This window comes from Crinia signifera, chromosome 5, assembly GCF_055691185.1.
Source record: "Crinia signifera chromosome 5, ASM5569118v1, whole genome shotgun sequence".
NCBI lineage: Eukaryota > Metazoa > Chordata > Amphibia > Anura > Myobatrachidae > Crinia > Crinia signifera.
The window spans coordinates 244,212,877-244,235,290 of NC_139221.1; the positions used below are offsets into that span (position 1 = coordinate 244,212,877).

The 22,414-nt window shown below is 44.2% G+C and overlaps 2 protein-coding genes across 5 annotated transcripts in view; one reads left to right on the plus strand and one right to left on the minus strand.

Annotated features, from left to right (window-relative positions):
* RAB5A (RAB5A, member RAS oncogene family) overlaps positions 1–21,372 on the minus strand; it is a 32,050-nt gene extending 10,678 nt beyond the window's left edge. The window contains exons 1-3 of one of the 2 annotated variants that reach the window (XM_083188764.1): positions 21,214–21,365; positions 20,503–20,635; positions 2,086–2,339 (exon numbers count right to left, since the gene is read on the minus strand). In XM_083188764.1, the coding sequence (XP_083044890.1) occupies positions 2,086–2,251 (166 nt within the window). In that variant the 5' untranslated portion in view covers positions 2,252–2,339; positions 20,503–20,635; positions 21,214–21,365. Of the gene's footprint in view, positions 1–2,085; positions 2,340–20,502; positions 20,636–21,213 lie in introns of both variants that reach the window. The other variant, XM_083188763.1, reaches the window with a different exon arrangement.
* EFHB (EF-hand domain family member B) overlaps positions 21,212–22,414 on the plus strand; it is a 39,800-nt gene continuing 38,597 nt past the window's right edge. For all 3 annotated transcript variants that reach the window (XM_083188762.1, XM_083188759.1, XM_083188761.1), the window contains exon 1: positions 21,212–21,366. The gene's annotated coding sequence lies outside the window, so the exon portion shown is untranslated. The remainder of the gene's footprint in view (positions 21,367–22,414) is intronic.

Below are 22,414 nucleotides of genomic sequence, written 5' to 3' on the forward strand. Positions count from 1 at the left end.
CTTTCATATAGCATCAACTTATGCATAAAGAAACATATCTGCCTTACACACACACATAAAGTCACATACATATTGTTTAAGATAAAACAAAAAAGGTGTTTGTGCATCAAGGCAGAATAAAAAAATATTGGTTATTCTTCAATTCCATGCAGCTTTATGTGGTGCAGATAATTATTGTGAACATCTATATAATACCAGGAAGTGAAAAAAGAAAAAGAAAAAGCACTGGTCTAGGAAAGTAAAGCCTCATACACACTAGATCAGTGGTAGCCAACCCTAGCCCTCGAGAGCTACCAACAGTTCACATTTTCTAGACAACCTAGCTGCTGCACAGCTGCACTCATTAATCACTGACACATTTGAAAAGATCCACAGATGGAGCTAATTAGCTGACTTGTGATTCTGTGAGAACTGCAAAACATGCACTCGACGACTAGGGTTGGCTACCCCAGCACTAGATGATTCGTTCCAAGAGCAATATCATCAATGATTTCCACAGATCTCGGGGGCAAATAGTGCATACACATTAAACAACATCGTTAAAGATCATTTAGTGATGTCACCCTGTTGTCGCTCCATACATGCAGTTATCAACGACATAGCAAAATTGACCAGATGACAGAGGACCTCATTAACGGCCTGTAGGAGCAGGCTTCATTAGCAATCTTCAGTACACACAATAAATGAGAATATAAATGAAATTGTTCAGAAGGGCCTAAACGAGCTATATTGTTTGCAATATCACATAGTATGTATGGAGCTTAACTTTTTTGGGTCTGTAGAAAACAGAATCTCAGCTTACACATGGTCTTTCAATTCAACCATAGCTTAACAATATCTCTTTCACACCAAACAGGGAACCTGGGTCCAGGTTTGGTGTGAAAGGGTCTATCGGGATTGTGTTACCTAGGAATCCAACCTTGGAAGCTACCAGGGTTGAACCAGGCACCAATTTAGGTGGCCTGCAGTGTGACCTGGGTCATTTGGCCCACGTCACACTTAAAGCAGAACACCAGTACTCAGGGAATAGGTCAATAACAAAGGTCCAGGCTTCGGTGTGAAAATGGTTTTGAACCACTATGACATGGCTTCGAACCGTGTTCAACCGTTGTACTGGGGTTGTTTGGTGTGAAGGGGTATAACAGTACAGTGTTAAACCAGGAATTCAAAAAAATGGCTAGGCAATGCTTCATATCACTGGAACCAAGGACAGCTGTATGTGAGGAGAACTGCTCTGAGATTCTGCATCTATTCTCTGGGGAATTACCTAGCAGCTACTGGATTTTAAAATTGCTTCAAGGACTACTCCTATTATGGGTTAACACTGTGGTCCATAAACTCTATTTAGAGGACTCAATAGGAACAGACACTCAGAGCTACTCTGAACGTTCAATCATTTGGGGGGAATATTTTATTATGCATATTTGATTAAACAGTACCGTCTTATATTTCTGACACTCTGATCAAATGTACTTAGTAATAACAGCACAGTCACGCCCTTTTCATTCTATGAATGTATGGGAGTGAATTCCCTTTATTTGAGACAGCAGCTTGGTACAAATACCTCACCCTGGAGTGCAAATTCAGTATATAATATTTTAAAATATTTTTATATCCTTTTTCCCATTTGTAGATCAAGTAAACACAAGTCCTTTATTTGAATGACATATTATACCTGAAGTAACTGTAGTGCGGTTTCGTGAATTCACAGATAACGGACAGGTTATAACTTGTCATTTGAATGTTCTTGTATTACAATAACATTTCTGTTTAAATTAAATGTAATGAGTTTGCAAACGATTTAATTTTGTAAACCGAATACCCACCTATCGTATTTCATCAACACTTGCGTAGGTGTTCGATCCGGTGCCCTGCACTAAACAGTCCCCATTGGCCAAACCATATTCTCCACCCCGACCTAGTACAAATTGCTTTCTGCACTGAGGATTTCAAAATCCCTTATGTCAGCAGAAAAATGTATGTGCGGTTTTCAAAACAATAGCAATATTTTGTCAGTAATATACCACTGTAAAATGATAAGTGCAACAGTAATGAAAATCATGTATGCATCTTTTATTTTCTAACCTCCAATTGTGCTTTCTTGGAATTCGTGAAACTGTCCCTTTACAAAACGTAGCACTAGGCTGGACTTTCCCACCGCTGACTCTCCTAGAAGGACGAGCTTGAACTGACAGATTTTATTCCCAGCGTTTGGTCCATTGGGTCTGGTGGCTCCTCCTCGATTAGCCATATTTAAATTTCAAAAGGCAAGTCTTTGTATTTATATACAACAGTCCGTGAAGCAAAGAGGTTCTGCAGTCGCTTATCTTTCTTGTAATCTATTAATAAAAAATAAAATAGAAAATACTGTAAATGTATGCTACTGTACTACAATATAGGACTATTTCTTGTTATGTATGTGAGGCCTGAGCAACTGTTTGTAAACATTTAAATGTGATCAAAAGCCAAGTTCCTGTGTAAATGTATTATCCTTTTCATGGGCTACACACAGTATTCATTTACCAACAAGGATTTCGTAATTAGCGACAGACTGTGCCAGCAGAAAATGAAATCTGCTCACTGGTGTAGGAGGACCTCACTTAATACCATTGATTTGGCCCAAGTAAAACAATTCTGCCCACACGCCAGACATTAACTGGACAATAACTGTGTTGTGCATACACATTGCTAATACTATTAAAACTATGCATGCTATTTCACATGAAAAGAAAGTGCCATGCAATAAATATTTAGTAGGAGCCAACCAGAATGTTACAATAAACATTAAGGGGGGTATGCAATGTCATTCGAGCTCCCGCAGCCGTCTCCCGACGGGGGAGATGGCTGCGGGGCCCTATTCAATGCTGTCTGCGCAGAACGAGCCCGCACAAGCTGTTGGGCTCGGTCTGCCGAGAAAAGCCGGAAATAGGCGAGCTCCCGGCCGGAGCTCGTCTATTTCCATCATCAACTCGCGGCCACGCCCCCTTCTCGCCGCTCGGGACATTGAATCCCGACTGCCGAGCTCCAGGCGAGCTGACCGAGAACGGGACAGGGGCACGGTTGTCGCGCAAGCTCGACAGCTGTGCCCCTGACATTGAATACCCCCCTTAATCACATTTCCCACTAAAAGCTTGAAAAGGTATGCCACAATGAAGTCTCGTGTTTCCCTTTGGTCAGAATTAACCTTTAAGAGCAGCAGACTTTGAACATTTCGGTGAATAAAAACCCACAACATAATCACTAGAAATTATGCAAATTTGTGGGATCTGTAAGCAAGAATTAAAACAAAGCACAATATATTTTCAATGCATCTTAACATAACCTCCTGTAAATAGAAGACGGGTGTAGAAGAATGGGAAATATTTCTTAACACATTTCTGACCATGGCCCTTATTCAGATCTGATCACAGTAAAAAAAATTTTTCAAAATGGGCAAAACCATGTGCACTTCAGTTGGGGCAGATGTAACATGTGCAGAGAGAGTTAGATTTGGGTGGGGTTTATTGAAACTGAAATCTTACTTGTAGTGTAAACATAATGCAGCCAGTATTTACCCTGCACAGAAACAAAATAACACCTCCAAATCTAACTCTCTCTGCACATGTTACATCTGCCCCACCTGCAGTGCACATGGTTTTGCCCAACAAATTTGTACTGCAATCAGATCTGAATAAGGGCCCATATCTGTCTACCTGCTGTAGTATTTCAAGTAGACCAAGACCTATGTCCTCTTACTGGTGACTGCATGCCAACACCTTTGGTCATGAACCACCCCTTCTGGTAAAGTGAAAAGCAGGATTGGAGGAAAAAAAAAAATCTCAAACTCTTTTCTTGGTTTAAACCACTTTTGTTCATTGACCTTTAATGACTAAAAAATGAATCCTGTTTGTTATAATAATACTGTGAAACATTGCTATGTATTAGAAACCTTGATCAAACATGTTTTAATTCTTTCTAGCATTAACCAATACACATTTATTAGGCTTTTATAGGATTTATTTGAAATATTTCAATAAAATGAATTTTAGACTAAACATAATTAAAACATGCAAAAGTACTATTCAGAGAAACGCACAAACACAAAAAGGCGTTAAGCATTAGCTCTGGACATGTCACAAGGTTTTGAGCTGAAGAAAGCATGAAGATATATAAATGCCAAGTGAATTTGTTGAAATAGGTGTGAAAAGTGTCAAGAAAACATTTGTATTCATCAGAACGACCTGTATTGTTTACATTATATAGGACATTTTGGTACTCTTTACCTAGCACGGCGCCCATCGCGACCATCGCATGCACTAAAAAACGGGTGCGATGCGATGCCCGCGATTTCCCATAGGGACCAATGTTAAAAATCAGATTGGTCGCGATTTTAGTGTTAAAAGTCAGATTGGTCGCGATTTTTACATAGGAATCAATGTTAAATGGGCCACAGAGCCCTAATAGTCCCCCTGAAGTGTGAAATGGCCCCCACAATTTTTAACGCCACCCCACGATCAACGTGAACCCGAAGCGTGGCGAGCGCAGCGAGCCCGCGAGGGGCGGCGGTACGCGTCCTCCGACCTTTTCATACCCCCACTATCCACGTCGGCGTGGAGTTGAGAATAGAATAGTGTGGCGAGCGCAGCGAGCCACCGAGCCCGAAGCGTGGCGAGCGCAGCGAGCCCCGCGAGGGGACGCGGATACCTTCACAGTTATACGCGTCCCCTCACGGGCTTCACAGGTGTCGGCGGCGACGCGGACACCTGTGAAGCCCGCGAGGGGACGCGTTTACCTGTGAAGGTATCCGCGTCCGCTCGCCACGCTTCGGGCTCGGTGGCTCGCTGCGCTCGCCACACTATTCTATTCTCAACTCCACGCCGACGTGGATAGTGGGGGTATGAAAAGGTCGGAGGACGCGTACCGCCGCCCCTCGCGGGCTCGCTGCGCTCGCCACGCTTCGGGTTCACGTTGATCGTGGGGTGGCGTTAAAAATTGTGGGGGCCATTTCACACTTCAGGGGGACTATTAGGGCTCTGTGGCCCATTTAACATTGTTTCCTATGTAAAAATCGCGGGCATTGAGCCAATTAACGCTAAAATCGCGACCAATCTGACTTTTAACATTGATCCCTATGGGAAAATCGCGGGCATCGCGTCGCACCCGTTTTTGATTTACCCGCGATGCCCGCGATTTTTTACCCCCGACGCCCGCGATTGTAATCGCGGGCGCCGTGCTAGGTAAAGAGTACCGACATTTTTTTTTTTTTAAACAACTTTTGTTATTTGAATTTATATACAAAGTGAGTGATGCTGGATATTTTTCACATCTCTCACAGATGTTGCCACTCAAAAGGATTTAACCATAAGGTGTTTCTCTGTGTATTGCCTGTTTATCATGTTGTTGTTTACTTTAAGATTGTGAGTGTTAACTGTGGGGTTTTTCTCCTGTCCTTTGGGAATGTTAGGGGAGAAACTTGATGCTAGGCATATTTAGCACCTCTCTTATTTGATTCACCTCCTTAGTGTACATTCTAGCACCCGCCATCTTTGAAAACCCATGCAGTTCCTGTTCCCTGCCTGGGGTGTCGCTGTCTGCTGTGGTGTTTCTAGCACAGTGTGGCGGGTGCTAGAATGAACACTATGTCCCATTGTCTTTTACGCGATAAATGGCCTTCCTGACTACTAGCACTGCCCTGCAACTTAAGGACATCGACTTCTACTTCTTATCTTGGAACATCACATCTTCCAAGTTGTCTATCCTCATCCATGTTTGTACAGTATCTGTGCACTTTATCCAGCTAGCAACTATCTGGTCTATACAGACCACACTGTGCTAGAAGCACTACAGCAGAAAGCGACACCCCAGGCAGGGAAGAGGAACTGCATGGATTTTCAAATATGGTGGGAGCTAGAATGAACACTACCTCCTCATATCTTTGTTGAGTGCATAAATTACTGCATTGGTTCAGCTTACTAACACCCCTTTCACACTGGAATGCTCTTGCAAGCCGGGTCCAAAATCCCAGCTGCGAACTTGCTTGCAAACGCTTTCACACTAGCTAGGCGGGTGATGCAATCGGGAGGTGGGGCTGGGGTGTCTTTACAGTGCAGGGATACCCGTTCACACTGCCCCTGGACCTGCGACCATCCCGAGCTCAACCCTGGTCAAGACCCAGGATGAAATCCAAGAACGTTTGATCCAGGAAAATCTTCCAGAGCCCTTTCACACTGACCAGACTGATCAATGGGCACCCATTACTTTTTAAGATTTCAAAAAGACAGGTGTTTAGCTATGAATAGCAGCTAATCCTCACCTAAAGTAGTCCCTGCAATACAAAAAGTCACACTTTTTTGGCACATTTTCTTTTTACCGCCTCTTGAATCTGCGAGCAGAAATATCGGAGCTGGTGATGCTAGCACCCAAACAGCAGAACAATTGAATTGTTGCAATTGAGTGCCACCTAGTGGCCATCACCTAAATAACTATTTAATTGCCCCATATAATGACACCTAAAACCTGCTAAAGAGTAGAGATGTTACCCATAACAATCAATTAAATCCTAGCTTGCATCTAGTACATTCTAATGGGTTGATTCAATTTAGCACGATGTGCCGACGAGCATTACAGCAATGCTCGGCTGCAAACATATTAGCCATACGTGGTAGTCTCAACATTGCAAGTTTTCACTCACATCTATATGGGAGAGCACATCATGTCCAAAATACTAAATTGAGTTCCCAATTATAAAATAATAGTTAGATGGAAGGTTTTATGCACCCCATACACCAAATAATTTATGGAGGCACATGAGAGCAGGAAACAATCTTTAGTTACCCTGAATTGATTAGTAGATTTGATGCATGAATCTCAAAAATGTGTTTGTAGATTTTAAAAACAAATAAGGAACATAAAAATGGGTACTTGTTTCCTAGCACGGCCACAATCGCATTGATCTTGTGCCCTTAATAGTGGTATGCGATGGCCCCCGACGCGATGGACCCGATTTCCCATTGAAATGCATTGAAAAGTTAAAAAATCGCGTCGGTCGCATCGCATGCGGCTAAATAAGCATTAAATGGTCCCGACGCGATGCCCCCGATTTCCCATAGGGAACAATGTTAAATGGCTCAATTTACCCAAATCAACAGGGAACAATGTTAAATGGTCCAGAAACCCCCCAAAACCCCCCTGAACAGTGAAATGGCCCCCCAAAATTAGTTAACGCCACCCCACGATCAACGTGAACCCGAAGCGTGGCGAGCGCAGCGAGCCCGCGAGGGGCGGCGGTACGCGTCCTCCGACCTTTTCATACCCCCACTATCCACGTCGGCGTGGAGTTGAGAATAGAATAGTGTGGCGAGCGCAGCGAGCCCGAAGCGTGGCGAGCGGACGCGAGCGGACGCGGATAGAATAGTGTGGCGAGCGCAGCGAGGCGAGCGCAGCGAGCCCCGCGAAGGGACGCAGATACCTTCACAGGTAAACGCGTCCCCTCGCGGGCTTCACAGGTGTCCGCGTCGCCACGGACACCTGTGAAGCCCGTGAGGGGACGCGTATAACTGTGAAGGTATCTGCGTCCCTTCGCGGGGCTCGCTGCGCTCGCCACACTATTCTATTCTCAACTCCACGCCGACGTGGATAGTGGGGGTATGAAAAGGTCGGAGTACGCGTACCGCCGCCCCTCGCGGGCTCACGTTGATCGTGGGGTGGCGTTAACTAATTTTGGGGGGCCATTTCACTGTTTTGGGGGGTTTCTGGACCATTTAACATTGTTCCCTGTTCATTTGGGTAAATTGAGGCATTTAACATTGTTCCCTATGGGAAATCGGGGGCATCGCGTCGGGACCATCGCATGCGATTTTTTAGCACGCATGCGATGCGACCGATTAGATTTTTTTACCTGCGATGCCCCAGATTAGAATCGGTGTGGCCGTGCTAGGAAACAAGTACCTAAAAATGTACTTCGCAAAACCTCTTGGGGTTGTGTTCTCTAAAATGAGGAAGCAGTTTCTGCATGTTTAAAGAAAAAAGATAAATTCCTACGAAACACCAAATGGAGTTTACCATTAACCTCCAGCGATCTAAACATACCGAAGCCGACTTGTCATTTTTCACCCCTACCCCAAAAATATATTTTCAGGCTACAACACATGATCTGAGATAAATACCTGGAAATGTGTGTTAAGGTGCCCACACACTAGAAAGATGTGCGATCATAAGATGTGCGCATAAATTAGCCTTCAAATCTTTTTTCTGTCCTGGACAAAAGATTTCAGGCAAGCGCACATATTTACCAAAGAATTTTCTTAAGATCCCGTGTGTGTTCCTATGGATCTTTAGTTAAACCTTCTGATCTTTCATTCAGCATGTAAGATCAGAACGTTTAGCAAAAGATCCACGGGAGCGCGCATCGCCGTATCGGTAAATATCGCACAATATATCAGCCGATTTATTGGAAATCGGCCAAAAAATCATTCTAGTGTGTGGGCACCTTTACTGTGTTCATGGAAAAGAAAGGTCTTATCTGTTATTTTGTTTCGGCTGTCTCCAGAAAGGCAAGCGAAAAAAAGGACCTGAAGCTTTAAGGGACGACTGAATAATCCTTAGAGAGGATCAATTTACTGCGGCTAATTGAATTCCCCAAATAAGAATTTTCAGTAATGCTTTTAAATAGTAAGTAATTTTAAAATGAAAGTAAACTGTACTACAGACTGTCAATATGTAAAACCTATCCTTTTAAGGCATAGTATTACATTTACAGTAAGGCTACCTAAAAGCCTCCTATAACTAGCAAATTTGCAGTGTGCCTATAGGCCGAATGCAGTGTCAGACAGCATCTGGCTTCACTGACACGGAGCTGTGTGGTGCCTGCAGCCCATTGGTAAGATCCGCCACTGGTCATAAACAGTCCAGTATAGTAGACAGGGGCAGAATGTAATATATAAAAATATGGCAAAAAGAGCACACTTTCTGTAATTTTGCCATGTAATTTAGATTTTTATCTTTTTCTGAATCTGCTTTTAATAAAATTGCTACTTTAAATCCTGATGCAGAAAAAAAAAAATGGCCCTATATCTACATGGTTGAGCCACAAAAGACTTTTCCCTTAACAGACATAAAGGGCTGTAATACTTTCACATTCCAGTATGTTATGTATGACCTGTTTGCACTTGGCAGGTGATATACACTGAAATACTAATAAGGGCTCGAAGAAATTCAACACCGTGTGGACACACCTCTAGCTGCCAAGGGTGATGTAACCTTCAGGCAGAATGGGGAGGTAAGCTCATACTTTACACATTTACTATACTTACAAAGAGAAAGAAATGGAGACAAGCTACAAGCAAGTCAACGCAGATTGAATATAACTATACATAACACCACAAATAATCGCAAGACACACTCCTCGTTTAGTCATTAATAAGAACTAAAGTACAATAAGATTTCAAACCACTGTACAGAAAGAATAATTGCTATGGTGTACCAGGAGAACAATGTCCCCATTTACTTTCATGACACACTAAGCTTATCACGTCTCTGGAATGCTGCAATTCCCTGGCGTTCTAAAGCATTACCCTTTTTTATGATATTCTATCAAGAACACAGATGAATTAATTACCTGAACACTCATGTGGGTAATTCATGTAACTCTATAAGCGGACAGGAGGATAAAATACAAAAGCAATTTTCACTTGCTCCCCTAATGTGGCTGATTAATTGCTTACTAGCGATCATCCCACTGACATGAGCAATTTTGAGATTAAAGAGTTTAAATCTTACTTCTATGAAAATGTATGGAGGAGCTGCACTGTGACAATACTTGGATAATAACTACTCCTGACTGTTCAGATCGCCTCTGCAAACCGGCAATATTGCCGGTTCACTGCTGTCATGTGGGGGCGCGGTGGAGCATCATTGGGGGGTTAGAGCTGGCGCTCTAGTGTGAACGGGAAACAAGTCACTCGAGCAGTTTACCCGTTCACACTGCACAGCAAAGAACCGTTAAGAACTCAGCTTTTTACCTGGTTCAGATTGCCGTGTTGGTACCGGTTAGCTGTAACAGGTAACCCCATCGCACTAACTACTGGGTTGAACCAACAAGAAACCGGCCTGTACCCGGTAATTAGGTGTGATGTGAAAGGCGACTTACTAAAGCTTCCAAAAATGAAAAGCATTGCCCATAGCAAGCAGATTTTGTCTATCATTTCCTTATTGCATCCTAGAAAATGATGGACAGAACCGGATTGGTTGCTATGGTCAACATCACCTCTTCATCTTTAGAAGCTTTTGTAAGTTTACCCCTAAAAGTCACTTCCCCCATACAACACAATCCAGTCCATTTGCATATGGTTATAAATGGTTTCTGGTTTCACTAGGTGGAGGATACCATGGGTATCCTTGAGTGGTGGGTTTTGTCCTGCCCCAGCAAAACCCACCACAGAGCGTGGGCCCCCCTGTCACCCCTCCCCCATCCGGTCATTCCCCCTCCCCTCCGGAGCTCCTGGGCCCTGCCGCAGCCCCCATTCACAACAGGTAGCAGGCTTGGGGGGGGCAGTGGCAGGGGAGCTCTAGTGTACAATCGCCGGAGAGGTGAGGAGGAGTGACAGGAGAGCGGTCACTGTGGGGGGCGCGCGGACTGGTGATGTGCCAGTGGTGAACAGCTACAGGCACCACTGGTGCACACCTTCATATTGGTGTTACGCACATACATTTTCCGGGACAGCCACTCAAGTGGTAAATATACTTTGCTGCACCCCAAAATACTGTACAGCCTTTAAACTTTATGAAAATCACTTGCTGCTTATTTCTTAGCTGCCACCATACACACTAGACAAGTTTTTAAGAGATATCGCTCAGAAGGGCCCTTCTGCTTGCGATTGTTTAAAAAAAAAACTTGTCTGGTGTGTATGCTCAATATCATCAATGATGTGGATCCCGCACATCTTTTCAACCCTCCTATCCTCTGTGAATGCAGCTGACAATATTGTCAGCGACTGCAGGCACAGCCATGGACCCAGTGACATCACTGAACGATATCGCTCCGTGTGCACACAGTATTGTGCGGCCAGGCTTACTGCCGATATCATTAACGATATCAGCAGTAGAGCCCGTCGCCTAGTGTGTACAGGGCTTTACACGGATTATATAGACAGAAGATACATTTTGTCAGGAAGAATTCAGAGATCTTGTCTTGCTAATAACATTGCAAAAATTAAACATGCATACAACCTTAGTCTTCCCTTACTCACTTTAGTGGTCATATCTATTCCATGGAGTCATTGATGGGGTTTAGGGTGTAGAATCTGAGTTTATCTTTTTCTCTGCTGTAAACATGTATTTCTTAATTCCTTATGACATAGTAATCCTTCTAAATATTTTTCAGTCCCAATATCAATATTTTTGATTAAGTTCAAGAGCAAATATAGGTCTTCAGTTTCATGCCAGCTACAAATAAATACAACTAAAGATAAGCTCTCTTGACTAATTGTAGTGTTCATTCTAACACTCGCCATCTATGAAAACCCATGCAGTTCCTATTTCCTGTCTGGGGTGTTGCTGTCTGCTGTAGCACTTCTAGCACAGTGTGGTCTGTATATCAGCACTGATATGCAAACCAGACCTGTGCTAGAAACACCACAGCAGACAGCGACAACCCAGGCAGGGAAGAGGAACTGCATGGGTTTTCAAAGATGGCGGGTGCTAGAATGAACACTATGTCCCATTGTTTTTAACGCGATAACTGGCCTTCCTGACTACTAGCACTGCCCTGCAACTTAAGGACATAAACTTCTACTTCTTATCTTGGAACATCACACCTTCCAAGTGGTCTATCCTCATCCATGCTTGTACAGTATCTGTGCACTTTATCCAGATAGCAACTATCTGGTCTAAACTAGCTGCACAATGTTGAACATGGACAAAGGAGTAGGAACTGTATAGAGCGCTTATCAAGGCTGATTTCTCAAACAGAGCAGCTGCAAGATGGACTAGTCAGGTCCGTAATAGATAACATAAAACAAAGAGAAAAGTGCAGCGCTCAATTTTTAATGATTGTACCCAATGAAATATTAAAAATAAATGTAATGAATGAATAGATAGTAATGATAAAGGTACAATAAATCACTGATTAAAAAGAAAATCGGTTAAAAACAATGTAACATGGGAGACCTGTCAATGGTAAGTGTTGTTAACCTGCTCTGGTAGTCTGTTTCCAAAAGCTCCCTTGGGGATGGGGGGGGGTTTATCCAGGGGATAACTGGATTCCAATTGATAATCCGAGGAGTTGCTGGAGGTGTCCCAGTCCTATGGTGGACTGCTGGTCTATGGGGATCCTCTTTAAAGTGCTTTATGCTTGGAAGAAATGGATGAATGCTCCAATTATTTCAGGAGTGTATTCATTATATTCTAATTTATCACATTACGCATAAACTTATTTATAGCCACGAGTATCCACATTGAGGTCCCACATCAAAGATACAAAACATTTTTTGAATTTGATTTAATCTATTGAATGGTCTGAGGATTTTGGATTTTTAACATTGGATGTACAGAGGCTGTACTCCAACATTTCCCATGATCTAGGCATACGGGCTATTGGCAAACGCTTGGAGAGAGATGGGGACCTCAGTGGGGATTACATTGATTTTTTACATAAATCCATTTTGTTTATCCTTCGGCACAATTATTTTACTTTCTCCAACACCTTTTACCTACAGCAGATGGGGACGGCCATGGGGACCAGGTATGCGCCCAGTTATGCCAGCCTCTACATTGGGGAGGTCGTGAACCTGGTCCTCTATGGCCGTTACATTGATATGATCTATTTATTATTTGGAAAGGGAATCACATTTCAGCACGTTCTTTTGTTTCTCACCTTAACACTAATTATTTTAAATTTAAAGTTCACCCATACCTACCATAAAATGAAGATCGGCTTTCTTGATATTATTTTGTCTATACAAGATAATCACATTCAAACAAGTACATTCCGTAAAGAAGTTAGTACCAACTCATATCTGAGATATGATAGTGCCCATCACCCTGCATGACTCAGGAATATTCCAAAAGGCCAAATGCTACGAATTAGACGTAATTGCTCTGATGTATCAACCTTTGACTAACAATCCTCAAAACTATCCTCTGCTTTTCACGAACGGGGCGATCCATGCTAGAACCACCACTAGGGAGGATCTTTTAAAATATACAAAAAAGAAGGGTGATAATGGACAATAATCAATCCAATGAAATCAGAAGAATAATTCAAAAATGTTTTAATATTCTGAGACAGGACCCTATTTTATACCTTTTGCCCCACAGACCATCGTTTATTTTTAGAAAAAATAAATCTCTAAAATCTTTACTAGCCCCCAGTGCTCTAAGAGAAGAACCCTGGGATATTAGCCAGACATCTCCCATCACCTGGTTCCCCCCAAAACCCAAGGTTGCTTTAGCTGTTGTCGGGGTTCTTGCATTACCTGTGAATTCATTCTGAATAGGACATTAGAGATCTCACTAGACTGTTTCTCTAAACCAATTAAAGGTTTTATAAATTGTGACACAAATTATGTCATCTACGTGTTAACCTATAATTGTGGCCTTAGATATGTAGGCTGAACCACTAGGCCCCTTCGTGTTCGGTTCCTCGAACATCGAAGGAACATTATGAAGAAAAATCCCCTACATAGTGTTTCAAGTCATTATCTAGAACACCATGAGAGTAACCCTAGAGATCTAACAGTGGTTGGCCTGGAACACATTGAGGTTACTAAACGTGGTGGTGATAGGTTCAAAATGTTAGGTCGACAGGAGATTTATTGGATTTTTAAACTAGATTGCTTTTTTCCCAGAGGTCTAAATGAATCACTTGAGTTGAATACAGTATTGCGATTTTATTTCCTTCTTTTTGTCAAATGTTTATATTCTCTCTCTACTAGTAATGGATTACCAGATGTAAGATTCTTTATGCCATCTATTTATAATTTTTTTTATGCATGTTACCCAACACTTTGCAATGTGCTCATCAATACGTTCCGGTCCTCTAGCTACACTCCCGTAACCTATGAACTACAGCCGATATACTCCCCAACCGAATTCAGTGACGGACAGTCCACACTGTTACTTCGGCGTATTGGCGGAAGTGGTGCGACATTATCCATTCCTTACCCAGGTCACGTGTAGTCAATTAAATGTCTGGATAAAATATTGCCTAGACATGAGTTTAACTAAATCACTGTTATAAAATCCCCCCGGGATCGTTATACAAACAGCGATTTTGGGCTTTAGCTGTCACTTCCGTCTTTGCGTTTCAGAGGGCGGAAGTGTCCAGCTCTGACTTTACAAGCTGAGACTTCCGCATTATGCGTTCCAATGAGTCTGCCATTTGATTGGTCGGATAACGGAGCACACTGTGAGTAATACAAAGTGACTATGTGTTTTACATTGCCTATTATCTTTAATGAGTTGATCGCTTTTGTGGCGACTAGATATTATCCCTCTCTCATATTATATGAACTTAGACCTTTATATTATCTAAACTATGTTTACTTATGTTGATCACATGACCCGGAAGTGAATACCCAATTCCGGGCACAAAGGTTAAAGTGTGGGGTACTTTTTACTTATCACGGCGCCCATCGCGGCCATTGAATGCACTAAAAAAATCGGGTGCGACGCGACCGACGCAATGCCCGCGATTTCCCATAGGGAACAATGTTAAATGTCTCAATTGACCCGATTTTCCTGTTCAATGCCTCAATTGACCCGATTTTTCCATAGGAAACAATGTTAAATGGCCCACAGAGGCCAAATAGGCACCCTGAAGTGTGAAATGGCCCCCACAATTGTTAACGCCACCCCACGATCAACGTGAACCCGAAGCGTGGCGAGCGGCGGCGGTACGCGTCCTACGACCTTTTCATACCCCCACTATCCACGACGGCGTGGAGTTGAGAATAGAATAGTGTGGCGAGCGCAGCGAGCCACCGAGCCCGAAGCGTGGCGAGCGCAGCGAGCCCCGCGAGGGGATGCGGATACCTGTGAAGCCCGCGAACGGACGCGTTTACCTGTGAAGGTATCCGCGTGCGCTCGCCACGCTTCGGGCTCGCTGCGCTCGCCACACTATTCTATTCTCAACTCCACGCCGACGTGGATAGTGGGGGTATGAAAAGGTCGTAGGTTGCATTAATCATTGTACGAAAGACCACCTCTCTTTTTCAATATGGAGTTTTCAAGAGCCACACAAATTGAAGCGAGGAAGGTCCTGGTGAAGAAAAAGGACCTTGTTTGAGAAGATCTGGACGGAGTGGTAGTCTCCACGATTGTGTCGATAATTTCAGAACGCTGGAATACCAGGATCTCTTTGACCAGTCCGGAGCAATCAGAATGACACATACCCCTTGTTCTTTCACTCTCTTGAGCACCCGTCCTATCATAGGAAACAGTGGGAACACATATGCTATCTTGAACAGCCATGGAATAGTCATGGCGTCCACTGTCCACGCTAAGGGGTCCCTGGCCCAAAATTTGGGTACCTGACAATTTTGTCTGGACACCATCAAATCCACATCCGGCATTCCCCAGCGAGATACTATTTCCTGAAACACCTCTGGATGTAAGGCCTATTCTCCTTCCAGGAGATCCTCTCTGCTGAGAAGATCCGCTTCCACATTCTTCACTCCCGGAATGAATATCGCAGACAAGGCCAGAACACTTCCGCCCACTGGAATATCTTTGCGACTTCCATTATAGCCATCCTGCTGCGAGTTCCTCCTTGATGGTTCACCGTTGTGGCATTGTCCGATTGAATGCGGATGGAAAGACCTTTCAACATATTCTTTACTTGTAACAGGGCTTTCCAAACTGCCCTTAGTTCCAGAACATTGATCTGCAGGGAAGATTACTCCCTGGACCATATGCCCTGTAACCTTGAGTTCAGGACAACCGCTCCCCAACCTCAGAGACCGGCATCGGTGGTAACCACCAGCCACTCCCACGACTGGAGAGAGCATCCCATCTGAAGGGACTCCATATCGGTCCACCACAACAATGAAGTCCTTATCTCCCTGGTCAGCAAAACATCTTCATGGTTTTGGGATTTCCTGACCAACACAGCAGAATGTGAATCCATTGGAACAGTGAGCACCCAGGGATCCTGACACGACCGTGCCCAAGCGTCCCTGTACAACAACAGGCGACCCCCCACTCGGTTTCCAGAGCAGGGAGCCTCCAGCCCGTCATGCGGAGGGCTTTTGCTCACCTTTGGAAGCGTGCTTTTTTGAAAAGGCGCCAAACCAGGATCTGGGACCTCTCCCCTTTCCAGCGGAAAATCTGCCCCTACCTGAGGCACCTCTGGTCGACGCACCTCCTCTAAAAAGGAGGAACAACAGGACTGCCGAAAGGCAGAAAACCTAGAAGAGTTCTGCTTGCTCGAAGACAATGGTAAAAGGGTACTTTTACCCCACGTGACCTGTTCATAAGATTTTCCAGTTCAGAACCAAACAGTAATTCCCCTTTAAAGGGAAGGGACTCTAAAGATTTTTTAGAATCATTATCAGCGTCCCACGCCTTAAGCCACAAGGCTCTCCTGGCTGTAACAGAAACCTTGACTCCCTCCTCTCCTGCTTCGCATGTGTACTCAGCTGCCACTCTAAATTTCTCAGCCAATGCCAATTCCTCAGAATCAGGCTGCAAAAGCGAACACAAGGTGGAGGCCCAAGCAATCATAGCTTTGACACCCAGGCTGAAACTATTACCAGTAAAGCCTACACCTTCAAAAATGGCTTTTAAACAGCCCTCCAATTTTTTGTAGCCTTAGAGAGCCTTGCTACAGGAGCATCCACCAAAGGCACAGTTTCCCACACTTTTACGTGGCCCTCTGGTAATGGATATAAAGTAAGAATTTTTTTTGGCAGAATAGGCTTTTTATCCGGAGTTTTCCATGCTCTGCATAATAATTCCTGCATACAGGGCGCCATCGCGGGGTGCCGGTTTCCCAAGACCCCCCCCCCCCATGCAGGGAGCCGGCTTCGGGGTCCCCCAGGGCAACCCCATTAGACCGGAGGTAAAAGCGCTACACAGAGAGCAGACAGCATCTCTCACTGCACAGGGAGCTGACCGGACGCGCTTCTGTCAGCTCCTGCTGCGCTGCCAGTGTGAGGATTCTTAAAGAATCTAAACTAAAGTATAAAATTAATTTAAAAAAAAAAACAAACACCCTAGCTAGCTCTCTTTGTGGCTGCTCCCGCAGCCCTTCAGCATAGCACCTGCTCCGGTGGGCACCTAAAACTAAACTGAAGATATTTGGGAAGCAGGAGGGAGGAGCCTGCCTCTCAAGTCTTTAGCATAGGTGCCTGGCTCCTTCAGACCCTCCTACATCCCAATAGTGAGCCGTTTCACCGGGATGAGTGAAGAGAAAGATAAAAATGGCAAAAAGTTCTTTGACATATGGCTACTACATGTTAAAACATTGTCCAATCAGGTTAAACATATTTTTCAAAGTTGCTAGAGCTTTAAACAAATTAAAAAGATATATACAACATGCTGAGAAAAACGAAATTACCAAACGATAATAAAGCTGAAAAAGTGACTGAGAGGCCTGCATTACTTTGTGCGATCACCAGGTACAAGCAGAAATAATAGATGCCTGTGGCGCTTCTGCCTATTGGCAAAACAATTGAATTGTAACAGAAAAGGCATCATTATTTAGAGTAGTGCCACTGTTCTCCCAAGAGATCCCCCAATGCGGATAGTTAAACAGCAGCCCACTGCGCACCATTTCCACCACCTATGCCAGCACTGGGTGGTGTAATAATAAATGCTATACATTTATAGTGTATATACATTTGCTCCATTCCTGTCGCCGCTGCTCCATCTAGGCCTTCCTGCTGCTGCACAGACAGTCCCCAGCAGTTCTGAGGCAGCTTCACCACATGGAGCCGACTGAGCTCCTTACAAGCGGCGCACAGGTGCGCGATGATGTCACCCACCGCAATGCAATCCTGGGACCGCTGCAGTTTCAGGAGTGTGTAGGCGGTCTGCATATCTGTCCTTTGTGGTCAGGAGATGGACCCCGGTCCGCCAGTTGCCTACCGCTGCTATAGAGTGTAGCTGAGGCAAACCGAGTGTACAGATATGGAAGGGTGAACAACACCACAAATAGCTGTATACTGTATGTAGTGTTCACGCTAGGCTGTTTTAGCAGGGCGCCGTACCTTGCCCGATTTTTAAAGGGCAAAACATGTCCTTCCCATTTTGCGGCGCACTGCTAAAAGAACCTAGCCTGTCCATCCCCGCTGTGGGCTTCTGCACGCCCCACAAGAGACTTCAGCGGGCAGGTCCGCCCACATTCGTGACACTGCCGGGCAGGCCCACCCATATTCGTGAAGTTGCTGGGTGGGCCTGCCCACATTTCTGCCAATCGGCGGACAGACACGCCCACATTTGTGACGTCGCCAGGCGGATTTGTGACGTCACCAGGTGGGCCCGCCCCCATTTGTGACGTCAGCGGGCCTGCCCCGCTGTGTTCAATATGCCCCTTTTCCTCTAGCACCCTGCCCTCCTGGGATGCTGGAGGGAACACTAGTATGTATATTTATGGCAAATTTGTTTTTAACTGCATTAGGCCCTGTATTTTCAGTTGTACAGTGAAACTCTTGGCTAAAAACTTTAAAACACAGTACAATATCTGTCACCTGTGTGAGTTTAGATCTTGATGGAAAATGTGAATGCCTACTTCTGAGAATGCAAACAAGACCTATCCAACTTGTAGTCTAAATGTAAATAGGTGAACTGGTCTTTTCACTCAGTCTTGCAGGGCTCAATTTACTTAAGCTTACAAAACAGTTTGGAAATACCCTGTTTGGTCTGCATCCTGAAGTGGCAATTGGTGTTTAAAGGCTCATACACACGGGGCAATTTTGCCAGGCCTACACTCTGAGTGATGCAGGTTAGGAAAATCACCTTTGAACTTCGAGCTGGCTAGATCGCCCATACATACGTAGAGATGTGTGCTAAGCAATTGTGCTAAGCTATTTAGGGTAGGCGATTTTCTGGTGTTCAAATCTCCCATGGAGAGAACATACGCATGCAGTGATGTTGCTAAGTGATTTTACTAAGCAAAAAAAAAAAAAAAGGGAGGGTAGTGGTTCAGAATGAGAGATCTCGATCACTATCTCTCATTCTGTACACACAGAGAGATTTGCAGTCACTTGCTAAGCAATTTGACTAGATTATGACTACATGCACTGACTTAGCAGGAGAATACACACAGAGAGATCTGTGCTTACTTTGTAAGCAATCTAGTCAGATTACTTCGAAAATAACCCGCTAAAACAGCCTGGTGCCGGCCCCGATGTTTTGCATGGGGAAGCCCAGCGCCGCCGTAGACAGCGATGGCGGCGCTTCACCAGCAGCTCAGCAACTTCGGCGGGGCTGGGCCCACCCCCTTTAGTGACAGCGGCGGATGGGACCGCCCCTTTTCATGACATCGTGGCCCAGGCACGCCCACAACTGTGATTACGCTATCTCCTGCTAACTAAATCTAGTCAAATTGCTTAGCAGGTGATTACAAATCTGTGTGTGTGTGTGTGTACAGAATGAGAAATACTGATTGCAATATCTACTGGGCCTTTTTGTTTTGTTTGCTGAAGCAAAATTGCCTAGCACAGGGGTTCCCAAACTTTTTTGAATCACGGCTCCCTAGAGCATCAAAATGTTTTCAAGGCACCCCTAGGTCACGTTTCAGAAATTCAGGAAAAAAATATTAAATTATGTACTGTACATTGTGTTTATGTCACAGTTATCTGGTGAGGGACAGGATTTGATCCTGTTTGTTCACATATATTATGATTGGCAGCCACAAACATTGGTTTTGCCTGGTACATTGACCATAACTAAAATGAATTGATCCTGGTCCACCAACCCAAGGCACCCCTGTAAGTGTCCTGAGGCACCCCAGGGTGCCTAGGCACACAGTTTGGGAACCACTGGCCTAGCACAAATCTCTGCATGTGTATGTGCTCCCCATGGGAGATATGGACACCATGAAATCACTTAACCTAAATAGCTTAGCACAAATCTCTACGTGTTTATGCCCTTTTAGAACACTGGCGATTTGACTAGATCTTCACTACATGTAGTCATGATATGAGTCGGCGATGGCGACGCTGTGTATCGTTATCAATTTCTGAACTTTCACCAATAAGAAGAAAGAAAAAAAAAAAAAAAGCAGCTAGGCAAGAACAAAGATCAATACTGGCCTGCTGTAAATACTGTGTTGTAATCTGCAACAGACTTAATGTATATGAAGCGCATCAATGAACTTTCTTTAACACTGCACACTATTTACACATATTTTCAGTCATCTGAAGGTATTTCAAGATAAATGTACTTTACTGCAAGTTCCTTATTCAGTAAAACATCAGCAAAAATGTACATTTTAACTCCCTATAACCCCCAAAGTTAAATATTTTGTTGCCATTACATTATTTTCTATTAAACTTATACAACTTGGCATCACTATATACATACCTTGTCCGAGGTGTTTTGCTGGATTTTGTGCGAAGGCAGCCTGACAGGTTTTGCCCACCCAGTGCCAATGTAGCAGCTATATCCCCTCCAATTAATGTACACTTTCACATCATCATCTATTGGGACTCGGAACCTGTAGCGAGCGAAGCAAACGTGTGAGATTACGCTTTTCCACTGCTGGTGGCCAAATAACATGGGAAAAAAAAAACTAGATTTAGGACAAAATAACAGCGCTTTAAGGGCATGGAACTGCAATTCTGCCCCCACTCAACATCACATCAGAGTACATTAACTGAAGGGGTATAGACAACCACAGTGCCCAGGTACCGTCGCTACCACCCAATGCCCTGGCATAGCACTATATTAGCGGAAAGTGGTGTTACAGCAAGTGTGGTATTATACAGAGATGAATGAGATGAGAGACCCCTACAATAACCACATGCAGCAACTGTGTGGCTGCTGCTGCAGCTCCTCCTATACACACACACTGTCTGCGGAGGCCTGGAGGCCCTACCCCAGCCAGCTCAAAAGCCGACAGGCTGCTCAGTGAACTGAAAGCAGGGACACCGGTGCCATGTGACGGCTGAAGCCCCCTCACCTCAGTGTACGCCTGACTGGCGACATGTAAACAACAACACGCACATCCATGTAACTCCCCTCTCCCCGTCATCCTCCACCCCACTCCCCGGCACTGACAACGTCTACTGTTACCGGAAAAACGGGTGGACGCTCACGGCAGCCGCATATCAGGCAAACGGCCTCCAGTACTGCCTCTCCCAGCTCTCTGCCAGCTTCCTGCCGGGCTGCAGCTCGGTGACTCCGGTCTGGCCCAATCACATGATCTCCATGACATCATCATCATGGGTACGGCAAGCTGCTGGGAAAAACTTATTTTACACAACGATGAGGTTGCTGCTGTGGTTGTGGTGGTTGGGTGTCTGTCACTTTGACAGTGTCACACTCTGGTTAGTGACTGTACTCGGTCAACTGACAATAATCTGCTTTTACATCTATCTGTTAACACGGTTTAAACATATAGTATAGTATTAAGCATCTGTCGTGTGTGTATACATATATATATATATATTTTATATATATATATATATATATATATATATATATATATATATATATATATATGGAGGGGCGGATTTAGGGGTGAGGGCGCCCATAGGCACAAAAATAATGGCTGTCCCCTGCCTAATTGTATTATTTGTATTGATTAGTTACAAGTCCTCATTTGATGATTGGCAATTTAATAGAATAATAAAAAAGCCACCAACTGTAACATATTTCTTATTTTAATTATGTATACATATTTACTAAGTAGGACAACTTACAGGGGCAGTATATGCATGTCCTATCCATTTACACTCTATTCAAGATGGAACCTGGTGCAGTGCAGTGGAAACATTTTGCAGTTGCTGGTACATTTCAGGCTGACAGTACTATCACAGGCATCCAAGTGCCGCCCCCAAACATGTGCCGCCCCTAGGCACGTGCGCACGTGCCTAATGGGAAATTCGGCACTGTGTATATATATATATATATATATATATATATATAAAATGATTCTCCTTTATATGGCACAAGCTATCCCCAGTGCCAATTACAGAGTACATAAATGAGTAACGAAAGTGACTAAAGGGGTGTACACACGGTGCAAATGCCTTGCTATCATATCAAATTGGGATCGAATTGCTCAGCAAGGCAAACGTATTCGATTTAGGCTATATGGTACAGACCTGGGTACTTTCTCATCTTAGCGGCCTCTGCTTACGCTACTGAACTTACATAGCACCATTGTCCCCTCGCTTCATTTGCCACAACTTTACTAGAGGCATACCTCCCAAATGACCCTCTCCAGGAGGGACACAACGCTCTGTTCCTGGACTTCCCTCTTAATGTTTGA